The sequence below is a fragment of the Somniosus microcephalus genome, chromosome 13, assembly GCF_052327205.1.
Source record: "Somniosus microcephalus isolate GS21.2 chromosome 13, FLI_Smic_1.0, whole genome shotgun sequence".
NCBI classification, from domain to species: Eukaryota; Metazoa; Chordata; class Chondrichthyes; order Squaliformes; family Somniosidae; genus Somniosus; species Somniosus microcephalus.
In genome coordinates, this window is record NC_140999.1 from 70,782,984 (window position 1) to 70,803,481 (window position 20,498).

Genomic DNA, 20,498 nt, shown 5'->3' on the forward strand with positions numbered 1-20,498 from the left:
GCCAGTGGCTGTAGCGCCACTGGCTGCGCCTCCCGCGATATTCAGCAGGGGCGCTAATGGTGGCGTTAGCCTGTTGCGCTGCGCCGCCACCGATGACGTCATCGGCGTGCGCAGCGCCCCATTCGCGCCCCGATCGCGATATTTGGTAGTGAACGCCGCTGTTGCGCCGTTCGCTACCCGCGCCCGGTTCACGGGGCCTTACTGCGCCGGCAGAGGCGCAAGTTAAGGTGGAGGTGCGGGGCGGCCGGTTTTTTCGGCGGCCGCCTGCCAGCACCTCCGTCCCCGGCCTCCAGATCCCCCCCCCCCCCCCCCCCCCCGCGGCATTGCCGGCTGTTTCCCGAGAGCCTGGCACTTCTCCACGGTGCCGGGCTCTTTTGCCGGCACTCGCGATCGGGGTTCGCGCTGCTGTAGGCCCCTCCCTCTTAACAATGGGAGGAAGGCCTGCAGTACCGCAGCGTGCCGTGCCGCAGTGTGTGGCGCTGCGGCACGTTGCGCTGCGAAATTCACTTTCAGCGCCCTAAGAGGGACGCGGAGCGCCTCGAGCCGCGCCCCGTCTCCCTCTAGGGACACTGAGGCTGAATATCTGACGATCGCTACTGCTCCGAATGCTGCGCAAAAATCTGCGCCCAGGCGAACTTGGCGCCAGTTTGACGCCTCACCCCAATTTCTAGGCCTCTGTCTTTTATTATTTTGTGAACTGAGGAGCTTCAAGTTAAGTGTAATTAAATCTGTTACATCGATATTTCCTGCTGTTTACTTCTAATATAAACCTGGTTGGTAGTTTATGGCCTAAGCCACATAGTCTGACAGTGATTACTCTTCCACTGTTGAAAGAACAAGGACACTTGCATCATTTGCAGTGAGCATATTGCAGCAACAAGGATGTTCTCTTCTACCCTGGGCAACACTACATTACCAGATATTGCACATATGTGATCACATTTCAGTTTGTAGGGAGCGAGGGATTGGTTACATGGTCCTTGGCACTAAGCTCGAGAGAAATACCCAATGAGCGCCTGAAAATCTTAACTAGCCAGACGTCAGTGGAACTGTATTGCGCAATATTCAGTGGACTGAGTGTTTTATTTACATGACAATCTGTTATTGCAGGGCTATTGATCTGTACTCGTGATACGAATCAGGAGTGGGAGGCCTGGCTGACTTTTAACTTTTCCCCACCTCCTCCCTAGCCCAGGGCACTGAGGCCAATTGTAGTGCTCCCTGGCTGAGATTAGCTGACAACACGGACTAGTAATCACGTCCAAGATCTTTCTGGCCTACATGGCTCAGTTCCACACTAGGCAACGCACTTACCCACCGAGCTTTCAGGGAACTATAGTATATGTTACTAACCCAAGCAAGGGACTGGTAGAGTAGAGTAATGTATCTATTTGTATCGCTAGTTATTTACTTGTGCTCTGATATCATGGAGTGTTTGCTAAGGATGCAGTTTGTTGTCTTTTTTTTAAGAATAAAGAGAGCCAATCCTCAGGTGATCAGAGCACGCAATCTGCTTTTCACACCTCAGGGCTACGTATGGCAAATGAGCTGGTCAGTCCGCATCCCCAAGCCACCAAACCTTCGAGGGAGAAAGATGAGAGTGACTTGGAAAGTGAGATCCGGACAGAAAGTGCTGCAACTGGAAGTGAAATCTCTGAACGTTTGAATGGAGATTCTAATGTGTCGAGGAAGCAAAAGACTTCTCCAGGGAAACTGCACGAGCAATTAAAAGGGGACGATGAGAGCACTCTGTGTTCCGAATACTCAGAGGACTTTGAATATTCTGACTGTGAGGTGTCCTCGGTAAAAATGGACCAGAGCAAATCATGTATCAAGCAGTCATCCGAGGAGCAGTCAAAGACGGATTACTCTGACACCAGCACTTTCCATTCAACATCCTCAACTCCAACTCCAACTCCAGACCAGCCCAAGTCAGCAACAAGCACTGAATCTCCCTGTTTAGTGAGAAGGATGCGAGAGTCAGGACTGACTAAAGTGACTGTAAAAGATACAGCAATACAGACACTGCCATCCGGGTTTACCTACAGCTGGCCCAGAGGTTAATTTGTGAATCATTTTAATTTTTATTTGCAGATTTGTTCCCCTCCTCCAATCGTTCCTCCTTTTCCTTCCCCCAGTATCTCTCAGTGAAGAGGTTGGGCAGGTAGGGACTGCTGTTGAAGGTGTGTAGAAATTAATAATCCTGGAGCATAGTCTGCCTCCATCCCACCTAGTTAGCAGTCCATAACCCAGAGAACTCCAGCCTGGGAGTCAAAGTTGCAAATGTAATACTTGATTATGAAGCAAGTGATTTACCAATATGTTGTCGGGCTGCCTAAAAACTGTCTCTTTCTTTTCCCTGTGGTCTGATGACTGGCTGTTTACAACCCCTGACAGCTTCGTCGTAGTGTTTATTTCCTTTACTTTCTCCCCTTCCCTCTGACGGTCAACAGGATCAATTGTTCATGAGTCTGTTTATAAAATGCTAGTTTATAAATGTCAAGTCACCCTCGGCTATTGGTGTAATACACAGATTGTAGAATTAGTTGTAGCTATGGGTCCACCTTAATTATAGCTCTGGGATATTAGTTAGTCCCCAGTACCATACTTGAGTTTGAATTTCAGTCTTACCTACAGTTCATTTTTGGGCTTGTCCAAGGAAACAAGTGTCAGTCAAGTGATCTGGAGCAGGGAGAGAATGTTTATCCATGTGTTCCCTATTGTGCCATTCAAGCACACCCTGCTAACAGGTCAACTACAATAACAACAGCAACTTGCATTTATATAGCGCCTTTAACAGAGCAAAACGTCCCAATGCGTTTCACAGGAGCGTAATTAGACAAAAATTGACACCGAGCCAAAGAAGGAGACATTGGGACAGGTGACCAAACGCTTGATCAAAGAGGTAGGTTTTAAGCATAAGCAGCCTCTTAAAGAGAGAGTTGGAGAGACGAAGAGGTTTGGGGAGGAAATTCCGGAGCTTAGGTACTAGACGGTTAAAGATACAGCTGCCAATGGTGGGGCGAAGGGAGTGGTAATGCACAAGTGAATGTTATTAAAAATATGTGTGGAGTTGGCCACTGGCTGAAGTGTCCCACTCTCCCAACCAAAGGGAGCAACAAATTATAGGTGCAGTGAGGAAAGGGAATGTCTGTCTTTAGAGGTGGAAGAGAAACTGAAGAAAGGTGAAAAACAAAAAATGCAAAAGATCTCCACGATTATGCAGTTCCACATGGTGATAGTGCCCGGTATAGAAACATCCCCATGAGTAGTGTAGAATATTATAATTCCCTCCCTTCTGGATTACACATTGAGGCTGGTTTATTGTATCTCACTGGAGATTACATGGCTGCTGATGGGTGGGGAGCATTTGGGGTCATTATATTTAGTTGCAACATGACTATACGGGACAGACTCGATGGACCAGCTAGTCTTTTCCTGTCCATCAGTTTCATATGTATGTAATCTCTCCAATCAGGTTTCCACCTCAGCCAAAGCACTGAAACAGCCCTAACCAAACTTACAAATGACATCCACTGTGACTGTGGTAAATTATCCCTTTTTGACCTGTCTGCAGCCTTTGACACAGTTGACCAAACCATCCTCCTCCAACGCCTCTCCTCTGTTGCCCAGCTCTATGGGACTGCCCTCACTTGATTCCACTTTTATCTCGCCACAGCATTTCTAGCAATGGCTTTCCCTTGGCCCCCTGCTATTACTCATCTACATGCTGCCCATTGGCGATATCATCTGCAGACATGGGGTCAGTTTCCACATGTATTCTGACGAAAGACAGCTCTACCTCTCCAATACCTCTCTCTACCCCTCCGCTGCCTCTGTGTTATCAGACTGCTAGTCTGACATCCAGTTTTGGATGAGCTGCAATTTCCTCCAACTAAATATTGGGAAGACCTAAGTGAATGTCTCCAGCCCCTGCCACAAATTCCATACCCTTGTCACCGATTTCTATCACCCTCCCTGCACATTGTCTCAGGCTGAACCGGACTGTTCATAACTTTGGCATACTATTGGTGACCCTGAGATGAGTATACTCTCCATCATAAAGACCGCCGACTTTCACCTCTAACATCACCTGTCTGTATCCCTGCCTCAGCCCATCTACTGCTGAAATCATCATCCATGTCTTTGTCATTTCCAGTCGCGACTATTCCAATGCTCTTCTGGCTGACTTCCTATCCTGCATCTTCCATAAACTTCAGCTCATTTAAAACTCTGCTGCCCGTGTCCTATCCCACACCGAGTTCCTTGCTGACTTGCATTAGCTCCCAGTCCCCCAACACTTTCAATTTAAAATTCTCACCCCGTTTAAATCACTTCATGACCTCACTCTCCCTATCTCTGTAACCTCCTCCAGCCTTACTGTCTTGCCCCGAACTCTCCGTTCATCTGACTCTAGTCTTTTGTGCATCCACCCCACTCCCTTCGCCCCATTGGTGGCCGTGCCTTCAGCCGCCTAGGAGATCCCACTGTTTCCTTTGCCATTTGTTTTCCCTAAATATATTTACAGAAACCTTTCACATTCTTTGTTATATTTAATAGTCCTAATATCATTGTCTCTTTTGGCTCTCCTTAATCAATTTCTTCACCTCTTTCAACTGTTTCCTACACCATATTCCCCTTATTACTTCCCTGGTGGCCCACATTGGTTTCCTATCTGCTCTACAACGCATTTTACCTGGTGAAATGTATTTGTTCAGCAGTTCCCTAATTATGTCACTGAATATATTCGATTTACTCTCTGTATCTATTCTGTCTAACAGTATATGTCAATCCATCATTCTTGGTTCCTTCCTCATCACTTCAGACTCTTCCTGAAGTTAAACATCGTACTTGTATTTTTCTCTCTTTCTATTGAAAATCTTAAATTCTGCCGTATTGTGGTTGCCATTGGCTAGGCTTTGATTGTATCCACCATTTCCTAGCCCTTGCAGGACAGCAAATCTGCTGATGCCCCCCCACCTTGTGGTTTCTATCTCCATTTGAATTCGATAGCAGTCCATATCAGATCCAGAAATAGCAATTCACTTATCTTATTCATCTTGCTCATCTTATTCACAGTTTCATCTTCCCAGTTAATCCCTTGTAAATTGAAATCCCCCCCCATCACAATTGTATTCGATGCCTTTTTTTTCTGATTACACCTCTGAAGCACCTTGCTACGTTTTTCTATGTTAAAGGTGCTATATAAATGCAGATTGTTGTTGTTCCTTACACATATTCCTAATTTGGGCATTAAAAACCCTACCTGTGCTGGATCTGGTAGCCTTTATCAGACACCCAGGACTACTTTACCTTCCCTTTTTGTTGTTCAGTCTGACACACAAAGTTCCAGATCTTCTGTACCAATGGAGCTTTTGAAAGAGACCTGGGAGTGACCGTAGTCTTTCCACTTTCAATGTTGAGACACTGTGGAGGAATAATTACAAAGCAAGATAAATGTCTGGTTACAATTCCAGAACAGTAGTGCTGCATCTAAATCTACAGAGGTCATACTGAGGCTCAAACATACACTGGGCAGGACAGAACTGTAGACGGGATTTGGTTGTCAGATTTCAAAAGGAACACTGGAGAGGGTGTAGAGAAAAGCAACAAGGATGATCCCAGTGGAAAGGGTAAGAGTTATGACGAAAACCTCGTGAATCCTAAGCTTATCAGTGGAGAAAGAAGGTTAAGGATGACTTCATTGAAGTATATAAAGTATTAAATGGTTTGGATAAGGTGAACCCAGGATATTACTTCCTGAGTCAGACCAATAGGACATAAATTTAAATTAGTGAATGGTAAATTTAAAGTAAATCTTTAAAAATGAATTCTTCACCAATAAGATGATAACCATTTGCAATAACCTACCAAGTAAAGTAATGGAGTCAATATTAGGGGATTTCAAAATGCTGTTGGATGCAAGCCTGGCTAAGTCAGAAAGCTCGAATGATGAGCTTGATGGACTAAGTGGCCTTTTCTCAACCTTGACTTCTTAGTTCTTATGTTGTTAAGTTTATTAGTTGGGAGTTGATCAAGTGCTTGATTCCTAGTTGCATTTAAACAGCTTATTTGCAACTAAGTTCACCTCTGCATGTAACAGCCCAACGACTATATAGCTGTGGTTAGGTTATCCATTGTGGCATAAAACAGTAAGCATTCTCTACTCTTTCCACAGGGGAAGGTGTGGTAGTACTCGGAGCATCTCTTGGAGCTGCATCTGTGGACCCCACACCCATTGCCAGTCATGTTATCAGCCCTGAGGCAATGGAAGGTAAACATTTAGCATTTTACTTACCAAGATGATGTTAAACGGAGGCTTAAGTGCAGCCTCTAGCAGATCCATACTGGAATGAGAATACAGTGCTGAGGAAAGCATGAGCTGTGAAGCTACTGTGCGATATGCAGCAAGTTCTGGACTGGACTAAGGGAAAATGAGCTGAAAGTGAGGGAAAATAGCAGTCTCTGTACTGGAATCCAATATGGGGGACTGGGGATGGAGTAAACTGTGATGATGTAAGCGCCCTGAGATTGAGCCTATGGATAAATCACCGGAAGATTTCACATAGGACTAAGGGACAAGGAGCTGAGTAACTTGAAGTCAAGTAGAATTAATGACGTACAAAACATTGAATTCTGTTTAAATCTGTACTCATTGAGAACATTGTGATTTAAATATATACTGGAGCTGGGACTGGGATTGGGTTCAGCAGACCAGACTGATGGGATAAAAGTCTTCTCTGGGCATAGTCCGAGAGAATCTCACTTTGAAGCTCTTGGAGAAATTTGCCTACATTTTTCAACAGTGAAGTTACTTGGGAGGAAGGAAGATTTGCCTTTCACGACCACCGGATGTCTCAAAGCGCTTATACAAAAGCAAAATACTGAGGATGCTGGAAATCTGAAGTAATCTCAAAGCGCTTTACAGCCATTGAAGTATTTTGAGTAAGGACCTAAGGTTGTCAAAGAAAAGAAAGAAATTGCATTTATATAGCACCTTATTGTGTGTCTCAGGATGTCTCAAAGTGTTTCACATACAATGAATTACTTTGAAGTGCAGTCACTGTTATGCAGGTGAATTCAGCAGCACAAGCCACAGAGATGGATGACCAACTATTTTTAGTGATATTAGTTGACACTGCAAAAACTGCTCTTCTTTCAAAACCAGCTTTCATGTGGGCACACCAGAGATTGTATTTAAATGTGACACTATACTGTGCAGCACGTAAACCTGTCAGTGGGGAATCTATAGTTTGAACTTTTGGTTCCGACTGTTTGGATAGTTCGCTACTAAATCAAATGACTGAAATTTCTCAAAATTCCACGGCTATTAGAGAGGTGTTAATCAGCAATCCTGTCCAACTAATAGGATGGATAGTGTGGTAAAGTTGAGATAGGAGAAAGGAATCTGAAATTCTGTGATTCTGCTCTTGGCTTGTTAGAAGCACCTATTAGAGAATCGGGTGGGGTGGCCAGTCAGTGTGGCTAATTACTGGTACTTTGTCAGGTCATTTGATTTTAATCAATCAGATGCACTGCAAATTGGGCACCCGATCGTCCAATCTGCGCTCCTGTTGAGCGAGACTTACCGCTGGGAACAGAGTCTTGCAATTTCAGGCTGTGTTGTTAAAGCAACATGATGGAATTTCTGCATTGGTCAGACCCAGGGCGCTCCTGACCTCAGCCTGCCACTGGATGTAGGGGTGGGGTAGGGAAGATGAACACTGCATGCTTCAGCCCTGGCATTAAATAGACACAGTAGTATGAAAAATACAATAAAATTAGCTGTGCAATAAATAAAACCGGCCTCTCCTGAGGTGAGTGTCGTGATTGTAGATCATTGTACTGCAGTACAGCATGCCGCTCATTCCCTCCTCTGCTTGTCCACTCCACAGCACTGACTGCATACAGTCCTGCCATCTTTGCTCTGAACGACATGCTGAAACAGCAGCTCACTCTGACCCGCCAGTTTGTGCAAGTCAGTCGACATCTCTACTTGTCCGTCATGGCCTCGTTAGAACAGCACAACTACCATTACACGACCTTGGAAGAAACTAAAGAGGTAAGTAAGCAGTCAATCTCTTTGTGTGCAGTGGGACTTTACAGTCCACCCCACCCCCTCCCAAACAGTGCTGCTTGGCTCCCTGCATCCTTTGAAGGGGAGAGGGGGCACACACATTGTACATTCATTTCAAGTTGATAACAACAATTTGCATTTATATAGCGCTTTCAATGTAGAAAAGCGCCCCAAAGCACTTCAGAGCCGAAATCAAAAAATAGACGTCAAACCAAAGAAGGAGATATTAGGAGGAGAGTTCAAAGAGTTGGGTTTGAAGGAGGGTGTTAAAGAAGGTGGGGGGGAGAGGTGTAGGGAAGAAATTTCAAAGTATGGGATCTAGGCAGCTGATTATGAAGCTGGTTTGCAAGGCATCACTGAATGGGAATGCTAGCATATAGAGGTTTGCAGGAAGACTGAAAGAAAGACTTGTATTTCTACAGCGCCTTTCAGGATCTCAGGACGTCCCAAAGCACTTCACAGCCAATGAAGTACTTTTTTGAAGTTTAGTTACTGTTGTAATGTAGGAAACGCGACTGCCAATTTGAGCGCAGCAAGGTCCTACAAATGGGAATGTGATAATGATCAGGGATAAATATTGGCCAGGACACCAGGGAGAACTCCCCTGCTATTCTTCGAAATAGTGGCATGGAATTCTCTTACATCCACCTGAGAGAGGACAGATGGGGCCTCGGTTTAACATCTCATCTGAAAGACGGCACCTGCAACAGTGCAGCACTCCCTCAGATTTTGTGCTCAAGTCTCTGCAGAGGGACTTGAACCCACGAACTTCTGACTCAGGTGAGACTGCTACCAACTTAAAGCAGACGAGCGCAATGTTTTTGTTTATTTACAGTCATTAAGGTGGAGAGTTACCAATTGTTAAATCTCAACCTGTTGTACCCCTTTCTTGTTCAGTTTGTCAGAAGTCGTAGGTCACCACCACTCACCTTGGATCAGGCCCTGGAAGAGGTGCAGCAGGAAATGAAGCAATATCACTACATGTGACCACCTGCAAGACATGGAAGGAAATATTGCAATGCTAATGATGGAGAGAAGAGCAGCTGCCACTGAGCCTGGCTCTTGTATCAATGTTACCAGTAAAGCATTTAGCATTGTACCACTCACCTGTTAATGCAGCTTTTCAAACTCTGATTCTGTGCATTTCCAAGTAATTTAATTTTGCAGTTAGCACACCCCGTGTATTAGCACTCATTACAAGAAAGCGGATATGGATGAGAAATATAAAGAATAACTCACACATTGTGCATACAGACTCTGATTATCCCTTGCTAATCGCGATACAGTATTTAGTAGAATCTGCTGAATTTTCAGTGTGCCTATTAAAGTTTCACTCAGGAAATGTTTCATTTTGTAACACAGTCCCTATGAAGTTGATCTGTTAGAAAGAACTTGCATTTATATCAAATGTCCCAAAGTGCTTCACTGCCAATTAATTACTTTTTAAACTGTAGTCATAGTCACTGTTGTAAATGCGCTAGCCAATTTGTGCACAAGGCCCCACACCCAGCAAATTAGATACTTAAACCAGTTAATCTGTTTTGGTGGTGTTGGTTGAGAGAGGAATGTTAGCTAGGATACCCTGCTCTTCAAATAGTGCCATGGGCTCATTTATGTCCACCCAAGCAAGTAGACGGGGCCGCAATTTAACATCTTATCTAAAAGGTGACACTTCTGACAGTGCAGCGCTCCCTCAGTATTGCATTCATGTCAGTCTGGGTGACATGCTGAGGTACCTGGAGCGGGGCTTCAATCCACAGCCTTCTGTCTTGGGTGGGAGTATTACCAACTGAGCCAAGCTTGCAGCTGGAATTCCTCATTTGATTCCTACTTTGTCAATAAAACTCTCCAGTCTGTGTGATAAGTGCAGCATCACTGGAGACCTACAGAGCCAGGTATTTCAGAATAAAATTTGCTTGTTTGAAATTCTTCTCTAGACCAAGCCTTTCCCTGTACTCTGCTTTACATCCTGGATAAAAGTAAGTGCTACAAAAGTGCCTTATTCTAGGACTTTTCAATTTGGGCTCAGCAGAATCTATTTCTGCAGTTGGATATTACTGGGTCTGTGAAAATCTCCCAACACCACTAGTTAATTCCTCTCCTAAAGTTTCCTGCAGTAAACCAGCTACCATATTAAACTGCAAAATCACATGAGTGAAAATGTTTTAGACAATGCTGTGTTACACTGATTTGTGGAGGCACCGACATGATGTTTACTCCATTGTGCGTATAAAACTGCGTTAGTCACTGAATGGTCCCAAGTTCAATTCCTGGCCTGTGCTGCGTTAGCTGACCTCAGTTGGGATGGTGATGGGGGCATTGCCCCTGGGTAAGGGAGGGGTAAATTGGCTCCCAATTCTGATCAGACTGAGACTTGAATAACTTGGGCAAAGCACCTGATACCTGTACCTACCAAGGAGTCAGTGCCTACAGGAGAGGAGGGAAGTGGACATTAGGTACAGTCCAGAGGAAGCTAGATAAGCACATGAGGGAGAAAGGAATAGAGAATATGCCGATATGGTTAGGTAAAGTAAGGTAGGAGGAGGCTTGTTTGGAGCATAAACACTGGCATAAACCAGTTGGGCTGTTTCTGTGCTTTAAAATTGGCAAGAAAAGACAAAGCTGTAAATCCACCTGTTGATGGCTCTCCAGGTGTTCTGTGCAAGATGGAACGGCTACTTTGGGGCTGGCCTGGTGGGTGGAATAGGCTTTTACTTCTCCTGTACAATCCTATGTTCTTAGCAAAATTGGGATGAGTGGGGGAGAGGGTGTCTAGTGATGTGCCCTGGGTAATGTTCAATTTTCAAAATAAGCACTGGGAACATAACCGATCCATGAACTGCTCTGGGTGGTACATTGACTTCGTGCAATCTAACCACTCGGTGGAATGGCAAATCAGAAATAATATCCCAGCTCAGTCAAATTGACCTGTATAACTGTACTAAGTTTTCAACCCTGGAATGCAGTGTTATGTCTAGTCAATCTGCCCCTCTGTGCTGTGTCTGGTCACTCTGCCCCCTGTGCCGTGTCTAGTCACTCTGCCCGCTGTGCTGTGTCTGGTCACTCTGCCTCCTGTGCCGTGTTTAGTCACTACCGCCCTCTGCTGTGTCTGGTCACTCTGCCCCCTGTGCCGTGTCTAGTCACTCTGCCCCCCTGTGCCGTGTCTGGTCACTCTGCCCCCTGTGCTGTGTCTAGTCACTCTGCCCCCCTGTGCCGTGTCTGGTCACTCTGCCCCCTGTGCCGTGTCTAGTCACTCTGCCCCCTGTGCTGTGCCTGATCACTCTGCCCCCTGTGCTGTGTCTAGTCACTCTGACCCCTGCACCGTGTCTAGTCACTCTGCCCCCTGCACCGTGTTTGGTAACTCTGCCTCCTGTGCTGTGTCTGGTCTGAAACTGCAAAATTTGTTCATCCCTGTCTGGCATAAAAATAAAACAAAAAAGGTGGCTCAACCGTGGCTAACAAGGAAAGTTAGGGATAGCATAAGATCCAAGGAGAGGACATATAAATTGGCCAGAAAAAGCAGCAAACCTGAGGATTGGGAGCAGTTTAGGATTCAGCAAAGGAGGACAAAAGGATTAATTAAGAGGGGGAAAATACAGTATGAGAGTAAGCTTGCAGGGAACATAAAAATTGACTGTAAAAGCTTCTATAGATATGTGAAGAGAAACAGATTGGTGAAGTCAAGCGTAGGTCCCTTGCAGTCAGAATCAGGGGAATTTATAATGGGGAACAAAGAAATGGCAGACCAATTAAATACATACTTTGGTTCTGTCTTCACAAAGGAGGACACAAATAACCTCCCAGAGATGTCAGGGAACATAGGGTCTAATGAGAGGGAGGAACTGAATGAAATCAGTATTTGTAGGGAAATGGTGTTCGGGAAATTGATGGGATTGAAGGCTGATAAATCCCCAGAGCCTGATCATCTACATTCTAGGGTACTTAAGGAAGTGGCCATGTAAATAGTAGATGCATTGCTGGTCATCTTCCAAAATTCTATAGACTGTGGGACAGTTCCCATGGATTAGAGGATAGCTAATGTAACTCCACTATTTAAAAAAGGTGGTAGAGAGAAAACGGGGAATTATAGACTGATAAGCCTGACATCAGTAGTGGGGAAAATGCTAGAGTCTTATAAAAGATGTAATAGCTGAGCACTTTGAAAACAGTGAGAGGATCAGACAAAGTCAACATGGATTTACAAAAGGTAAATCATGCTTGACTAATCTACTGGAATTTTTTGAGGATGTAACTAGTAGAATAGATAAGGGAGAACCAGTGGATGTGGTGTATTTGGACTTTCAGAAGGCTTTCGATAAGGTCCCACGTAAGAGATTAGCGTGCAAAGTTAAAGCGCATGGGATTGGGGGTAGGGTACTGACTTGGATAGAGAACTGGTTGGCAGACAGGAAGCAAAGAGTTGGAATAAATGGGTCTTTTTCTGAGTGGCAGGCAGTGATTAGTGGGGTACCGCAGGGATCGGTGCTAGGACTCCAGCTATTCACAATATATAATAATGATCTAGACGAGGGAACTAGATGTAATATCTCCAAGTTTGCAGATGACACAAAGCTGGGTGGGCGTGTGTGCAGTGAGGAGGATGCAGAGAAACTCCAGTATGATTTAGACAGGTTGGGTGATTGGGCAGATGCATGGCAGATGTAGTATAATGTGGATAAATGTGAGGTTATCCACTTTGGTGGCAAAAACAGGAAGGCAGATTATTATCTGAACGGCAATAGATTGGGAAAAGGGGAAGTGCAATGAGACCTGGGTGTCCTTGTGCACCAGTCGCTGAAGGTAAGCATGGAGATACAGCAGGCGGTTAAGAAGGCGGTATGTTGGCCTTCATAGCGAGAGGATTCGAGTACAGGAGCAAGGATGTCTTGCTGCAGTTGTACAGGGCCTTGGTGAGACCACACCTTGAGTATTATGTGCAGGTTTGGTCGCCTTATCTGAGGAAGGATGTACTTGCCATGGAGGGAGTGCAGCAGAGATTCACCAGACTGATATCTGGGATGGCAGGAATGACGTATGAAGAGAGATTGGGTCGATTAGGCTTAAATTCGCTAGAGTTTAGAAGAATGAGAGGGGATCTCATTGAAACTTATAAAATTCTAACAGGACTAGACAGACTAGATGCAGGAAGGATGTTCCCGATGGCAGGGGAGTCCAGAACCAGGAGCTCACAGTCTAAGGATAAGGGGTAAGCCATTTAGGACTGAGATGAGGAATTTCTTCACCCAGAGAGTGGTGAACCTGTGGAATTCTCTACCACAGAAGGCAGTAGAGGCCAATTCATTAAATATATTGAAGAAGGAGTTAGATATGTTTCTTAAAGCTGAAGGGATCAAGGGATATGGGGAGAAAGCAGGGACAGGGTACTGAATTTGGATGATCAGCCATGATCTCATTAAATGGCGGGGCAGGCTCGAGGGGCCAAATGGCCTACTCCTGCTCCTATCGTCTATGTTTCTATGGTCATTCTGCCCCCTGTGCTGTGTCTAGTCACTCTGCCCCCTGTGCTGTGTCTGGTCACTCTGCCTCCTGTGCTGTGTCTAGTCACTCTGCCACCTGCGCCATGTCTATTCACTCTGCCCCTTGTGCTGTGTCTGGTCACTGTAGGGGGATGGCGTGTGCCCAGTCAGCTTCACCTCTGACTGTCTTTGAGCAGTTCGAATCGCTCCCACACCCCTGGGTTCTAGACACCGAACTTAGGTACAGGCAGCAATACAGAAAATCGAGTAGACAAGTGGTTTGGTGCAAGAAAACCAATATTTTATTAAAAGCAGAATAAAATACAATTTTATGAGAATTACTGATATGAATACAGGCATAAACAATTACACTTATATGGGAATGGGGAACACACGGCACATCGAGGGAAACAAATACATTAAAAATCCCCTTATCCTTATCCCACCCCCTATCCCTAACTAGATTAAGCTATGAGGGGCCAGGAATTCATGCTCACCAATCCGAAACCTGTTGCTTTAACTGGGTTGGTTTTGAGGTCCACTCTTTCTGTCCTTTGGGGTATCCCGTTGCCACGTGGTCTCAGGGTGCGGTGCTGAAGTTGTTTGTGTGAAGCACCCTCCTTTTCCTCAACTGAGATCGTCGTCAAGTCGCGATGGGTCTTCTTCTTCCTCGGGCGGTCGTCGACAGTATTGCTGCGGTTGGGGGTCGGTTGGCGGTTTTTACCGTTTAAAGATTTTCCTACCCAAGCTTTGAACACCAGCTTATTCTTAAACTGGGCTCTTACTGTCCATTGATTTTGCTACCCATCCTTTGAATGCCAGCATATTCTTAAACTGGGCTATGGTCTGAGGTTTTACTGTCCATGCATGCAATGCATGTAATGCCAACTTATTCTTCAAACGCTGCTCTTCTCTGCTCTTATCGGTTTACCGTATTCTTTGTCTCGTCTCATCTCATCTGCCCCTTTGTGGCCTGTGTGTCCTGTGTGCTTTCGAATCGGGTTCCGTTCTCCTCCTGCGTTTGGCCCCGGTGTAATGGGCGTCCTTGGTGTTGAGCGGCGCGGGGAGCGAGAAGATAGCCCGTCACGAGGCCAGGGCACGAGAACGAGAGGCAGCAGCAAGAGTCAAGAGCCAGAGATAAGAGAGCGATCACCAGTGATGGGCCTATAATTATACCCGTTCTTCGTTCCTTATCTGCGCGCCAAATCAGGTCAGTCCTTTGTCTAACTTTTGGTGGGCTCGTTTAAAATGATTACAGCCATTTACTTTAACAACTTCTGGAGTGATTGTCTCCGTGTCTAATGGCCTCGATGTCCTGGTTGTTTGTCATTTATAAAACTTAATTGTCCCCATCCTGACTTGATGGCTACTGTGAGCTGTTACCGATTAAATATGCAGAAACCTAATGGCCTCGATTTAGGCTCATTCTAACTTGATCTGTTTCAAGGCAAATTAATGCATATTCTGTGTTTGCTTTAGCTGTCTGGCTCCACAAAGTCTCTTCACAGATTCCTGCATTTTAAGTTTCGTTTCAGGGCCTGCCTGTTTGCAGGGTCTTGCTTTTAAAATCCTGTCGGATTTGGTCATGAGGTTACAGAAGCCATTTTGGGTACCCTGTTTTTTTAATAATTTGTCCATACAGGGTCCCTTTATCCATAACTTTGGGGAATGCGGGAATTTTGAGAACCCTAAACTCCCCCCTGTTGATACTAAACTTGCTTTAAGTATCATCCTGATAAGGTGAGCAAAATTTCCGACCCTCCATAGTCAATCTTCCCCTGCAATTACCTATCTAAGATACCCACGACACCTGCATTTCCCATTCTGTAAAATGTAGTGTACATAAGCATACATAAAATAATTACAGTCGTTTACACACATCCAAGCATGGAGGGGGTCCAACACCCCTGCACCACTTGGTACGCATACATCTTTATTAAAAACAACACGTCGCAAATCTTTATTAAAAACAACAAACACAAAAAAACAATCTTTAATCAGAAATACAAAAAAATGGAAACAGGTGTATCTCCCTCCACCTTAACATAATGTTCCTTCCAGGTCCTCTGGTTTCGGAATTCCAGTATCTGACTTTTTCCCTTGCACTGAGTGCATAGCAGGTACAATACTATCCCCAGCTGGCACACCACGAGGATGTGGGAAGCTAGCCTAATCCACGAAGGGACCTCTATTATTGAAAATGTCCCACCAGGGTGGGATCACAATGTCGAATATCTTAGCCCCTTAGCATAGTGGTTAGCACTGTTGCCTCACAGCGCCAGGGACCCGGGTTCGAATCCGGCCTCGGGTGACTGTGTGGAGTTTGCACATTCTCCCCGTGTTTGCGTGGGTTTTCTCCGGGTGCTCCGGTTTCCTCCCACAGTCCAAAGATGTGCGGATTAGGTTGATTGGCTATGATAAAAATTGACCCTTAATGTTAGGGGGATTAAATACGTGGAGTTACGGGGATAGGGTGGGATATGTGTTGGTGTAGGGGTTACGGGGATCGGGTGGGATATGTGTCGGTGCAGGCTCGATGGGCCGAAATGGCCTCTATCTGTACTGTGAGGTTTCTGTGATCTGTGATCTCTACCGTTTTCTGCTCTAACGTGTAGAAATGTTTCTGCGAGACTATAACTGCTTTGAGTATCTTGGTAAGGTGTTCTGGGAGAGGGGGAATTTCGTAGCCGAAATGCGCTATATACTTTTGCAGATTGGTAAAATTCTCCTTTACAGTGAGGTGAACAGTGGAGGGTTCAGGAATGGGGACAATTCGTTCCTGGGCCACTTGAACTTCTGCCTTGGGTTTAAAACAGAAACTGCTGTCACTTACCGGACACCAGCTATGCTGTCCATGCTGGTAGTGGGGCGCCCCTGTGGTGACACAATATGTCCCACCTCCTATATATGCTACCTATGGGGGAACATGGCCTTGCGCCATTGCCTCCATGGTACAATTTATAGGTTTTGCGCCAACAGCTTTAAACCCGCACTGTGGTGTTGAATAGGCGTTCAAGTGCTGGGGGCACAGTATTATGTGTGCTCCCCGGCACCGGCACCCCGAGAGATCAGTACCTGTCATAGCATGCTCCCACTTTATGACGTAAGGTGGGACCGCTGTGAAACGAATGTGTGCACCCCCTTGAATGACTCTAATATTCTCTACCCTGTATACTGGTGCAGGTCGGGCTGTCCTACCCATGACCGGCATTCTCACTACTACCCCCATGATGGTGTGGTTGGACCACCCACAATTCACTGGGACTGGGTAGGCCTCGGAAGCTAGCCGGAGTTGACATGGGCTTAATGCATTCTCAAACGGATGGAGGGCTGTGAGGTGTTTGTTGTTGATCCAGGAGGGGACTAAACCCTGTTTTAAATCCTCCAGATTACTGCGGCGCTCGCCCAGCAACCATGCCCCGTACAGCACGCACACCTCGTTCTGTGCAGCCTTGTCTGAAGCATTTCTGTCCTCTCTGATGAGGGCATTTACAGTCTTTGCGTGCTTCTCCAGCTCGGCTATAATTTCTTTTAAATGGACCGTCATGGCCTGGTCCTCATGTAACTCCGAGCCTACTACCTTGTTCTCATCCATTAATATCTTCCTTAACTGTGTTTTTAAACCGTTTACCTGGGTCTGCAGCTCTATGTCATCCAGACTGTTGATGACAGAGGACCCTGTGTTAAACGCAGTAAAAACATCATTCCATGCTCCCCTTCTTTGTCTCCCTGTATCCCCAAAGTACTCGCGGTGTGTGGTGTACAGTTCGGTTTTGTCTACATTAGCGAAATCGAATTCGTAAATCTTTCTAAACATGTCCTTTAACAGGGCCTGGTATAGCTGCTCTGTCTCTTTGGGACACCACTCCGGTAAGTGTACCTCGGTGAGATTTAAAATCATGGAGGCTACCGCGTAGTGTGCCCCCTGGTATAGTATCTGATCCATAGGCACCAGTACCAGCCCATTCCCTGGTCCCTTGGTGGTGGTGGGGCACCCCTCCCTGCATGTTCTTGCTGCCTGGGTCGTGGGCAGGGGCTTTCGGGGGCGGGTCACAAGTTCAGTGGCATTCACTGGGATCGGGAGTATGGGACTGCGCACGCCTTCAGGCTGGAATCCCACTCTACCCCCTCCCCGGCATCTTGCCATTGGCGGTGGAAAATGATGGATATGCTTGAGGGGCAGGCCTTCTCTGACCCCCACATACAGACATAAATCCCCTGATCCGGTTCCCACCACTTGTCCCAGCACACACTCAATCCCCCGTGAGTCCCTGTAATCGTCCGATGGGTATTGTTCCCCAATCGTTCCCACCTGACTGCGGGGTTTCCCATATTTTTGCTCAGTTTCCTGAGCCACCGCCACCTATCCAGAGGAATCCTTCCCTTGCACGTTAAACATACACATTTCCCTATGGTGACGCTGACCCTTGTGGCAATGACCTGTACCCTGGGGCACAGGAGGGAGGCCTCCCCGTACGTGAACCCGGTCTGGCTGGAGTACTGAGTCGAATTGGACCCCAGCCATCCTGGCCACCTTCCCTCATGGAAGTAAACGGCGAGCTCCTCCGCATCCCGTTCGCCACTTCCGTCGGTAACTATAGGTGCTCTCTCTCCCGAGCACCCGTAGATGTGGGAGTCCTCCACGTCACCTCGCTTTCCAACGCTCATCCCTGTCAGGGCAAGTAGGAGTACACCCCCCTTCATCCTCAAATCCTTTCCTGCAAAGAGACACAAGAGCATATAGCCAGGTCCCGAGGAGATTCTGTGGCTTGGGTGAAGCATAGTCGAGTCTTGCGACCTCGACCCAAACACAAACATTCTTAAAAATACTACTACTGTATTAAAACTACCCATCACCGTGTTTTAAACTTAAACTAAACACCCAAACTTAACAATATAACTTACGTAAAATGATGTACATCCGCCGCCCGTCTCCGGGCGGCCAGGCTAATCTCTGTTTGGGCTGCGGCACACCGCTTCCTTCGGCGTGGCCGCACTGTCCTGTACTTTCAGTCCCTCGCAGCCTGTGGCTGCCGGCTGGGAACCCCTGTCCTTAGACTTCCCCCTAACTCGGGAGGCTGTCCCTTTAAAATGGGGAGCTGGTGACCATGGTTTCCTTGGCTGGGGCATCCGTGGGGACCTCCTGAGGACTTTGGGGGTGGGGTATTCTTGGCTGGTGCCCGCTCCGGTGCGGTCTGTGGGCTCACCACTGCCGCTGGTTGGGGGTCCTTGCCCTCAGGTCCCAAATCTGGGTCCGGGGTGGGGTCTTCGACCTCAGGTCCCTCCTCCTCTAAACTTGGGTCAGGGACGGGGTCTTCACCCTCGGGTCCCTCCTCATCTGGAGCCCAGAAGAGTGGGGGAGTGTCCCAATCGGTGGGCGGGATGGCCCCTCCCCTTAAGCAAGCCACAGTGCCTGCCTGTGCAGTCTGTGAACTCGCTCCCGCTGCAGGCTGAGGATTTCTATCCTCAGACCCTACCCCAACTGGCTGCTTTCTCTTTTCGGGTTTAAACAGTTTACACTGATTAAAGTGAAACCATTTGGTGCGCCGAGGCATCTTAATGGCATATACCATGGGGCTGGCCTTGTCTGCAATGCTGTAGGGCCCCATGTATAATGGTTCCAGACTCCCTACCCGAGCATAGTTCCTCACCATGACCTGATCCCCTACCTCCCACTCGTGGTGTTTTCAAGGTGCTAACAGCAATCGGTTGCTCCGATGCTGCTTTCCCATGTTCCCAGCCACCTGCTCGTGGATCGGTTTAAGGTGCTCGAAGAGATTTCAGGCGAACCTGTCCCGGTTTACCTCTCTGAGCTGACCTTCTGTGAGCACCGGGGCTAGTACATGGGTGGGGGTCCGCATAACCCTGCCAGTCATCAGCTCGTACGGAGAGTACCCCGTGCTTTTTGACTGGCTGGCCCGGATCCCCATCAGAACCAACGGTAGGACCTCGGCCCATTTTCGGGGCGAGTCCACTGTCTCCTTCCTCAACCTTTCCTTTAGGGTCCTATTCATTCTTTCCACAATTCCTGATTGTGGGCCACGTGCCACTTCCCCTCGATGCCTAGCAGCATAAGGGTATTCTGCATCACCTGCCCGGTAAAGTGACTCCCTTGGTTTGACTCCACATACTGTGGTAGCCCCCACCGCGAGAACACCTCCGGACCAGGATCCTGGCAGTACCCAGAGCTGTGGCTCTTCTGCAGGGGAAGGCCTCTACCCATTTCGTGAACACATCTACCAGGGCTAGGCAGTACTTATAGCCTCCCTGGGCGGTGGGCAGGGGCCCGATGTAGTCGACCTGTATCGACTGCCATGGTCCCTCTACCCTCCTGATGTGTCCCATAGGTACCTTCCTTTTGTGGGGGTCAGGGTTATTAGCAGCGCACACCAGACAGCCGGCGCAGAACTCGCGAACATCTTCCCTGAGTCCTGGCCACCATCCCGCCTGTTCCACCCGTTACCAGGTGGTCTCAGGCCCGGGATGCCCCGCTCCTGGACCCTCATGGGCCAGTTGAAGGAATTCCCTCCGGTGTTGCTGCGGCACAACCCACTGCTCCCCCGGAACAGCATGCCCTCTTTTACGGAGAGGGTTGCTGTGCCGTACGGACCCTCTACCCTTTTTCCCTCAGTCACTTGAGGACGGGGTCTTGGGCTTAGACCATCTTAAAGTCCGGGGCTAACGCTACCCCTACACTCCCTTGGGTTCTGTCCCTACCTCTGACCGCTGCCATGGGTCTGGACCCATATGGGTCCCAGAAAGCGCCTGTGTGGGCACCCTCCTTGGCGAGCATGTCTGCCTGCTGGTTGCCTTGACTACGGGGTTCTGTGGAGGAATGGGCTTTCACCTTGTGGATGAAAACCTCCCCTTCCTCCCCCACTGCTGCTAGGATCTTTTCCAGCAGGGGTTTCACTGTGAGGGGTCTCCCATCTGCGGAGGTGTAT

At 47.3% G+C, this 20,498-nt stretch overlaps 1 protein-coding gene across 5 annotated transcripts in view; it reads left to right on the forward strand.

Moving 5' to 3' along the window:
- Positions 1-9,315, forward strand: part of c13h19orf44 (chromosome 13 C19orf44 homolog) — a 110,296-nt gene extending 100,981 nt beyond the window's left edge. For all 5 annotated transcript variants that reach the window (XM_086005013.1, XM_086005010.1, XM_086005012.1 and 2 more), the window contains exons 6-9: positions 1,471-2,059; positions 6,179-6,274; positions 7,896-8,062; positions 8,975-9,315. In XM_086005013.1, the coding sequence (XP_085861139.1) occupies positions 1,471-2,059; positions 6,179-6,274; positions 7,896-8,062; positions 8,975-9,064 (942 nt within the window). In that variant the 3' untranslated portion in view covers positions 9,065-9,315. The remainder of the gene's footprint in view (positions 1-1,470; positions 2,060-6,178; positions 6,275-7,895; positions 8,063-8,974) is intronic.
- The last annotated feature ends 11,183 nt before the right edge of the window (positions 9,316-20,498 follow it).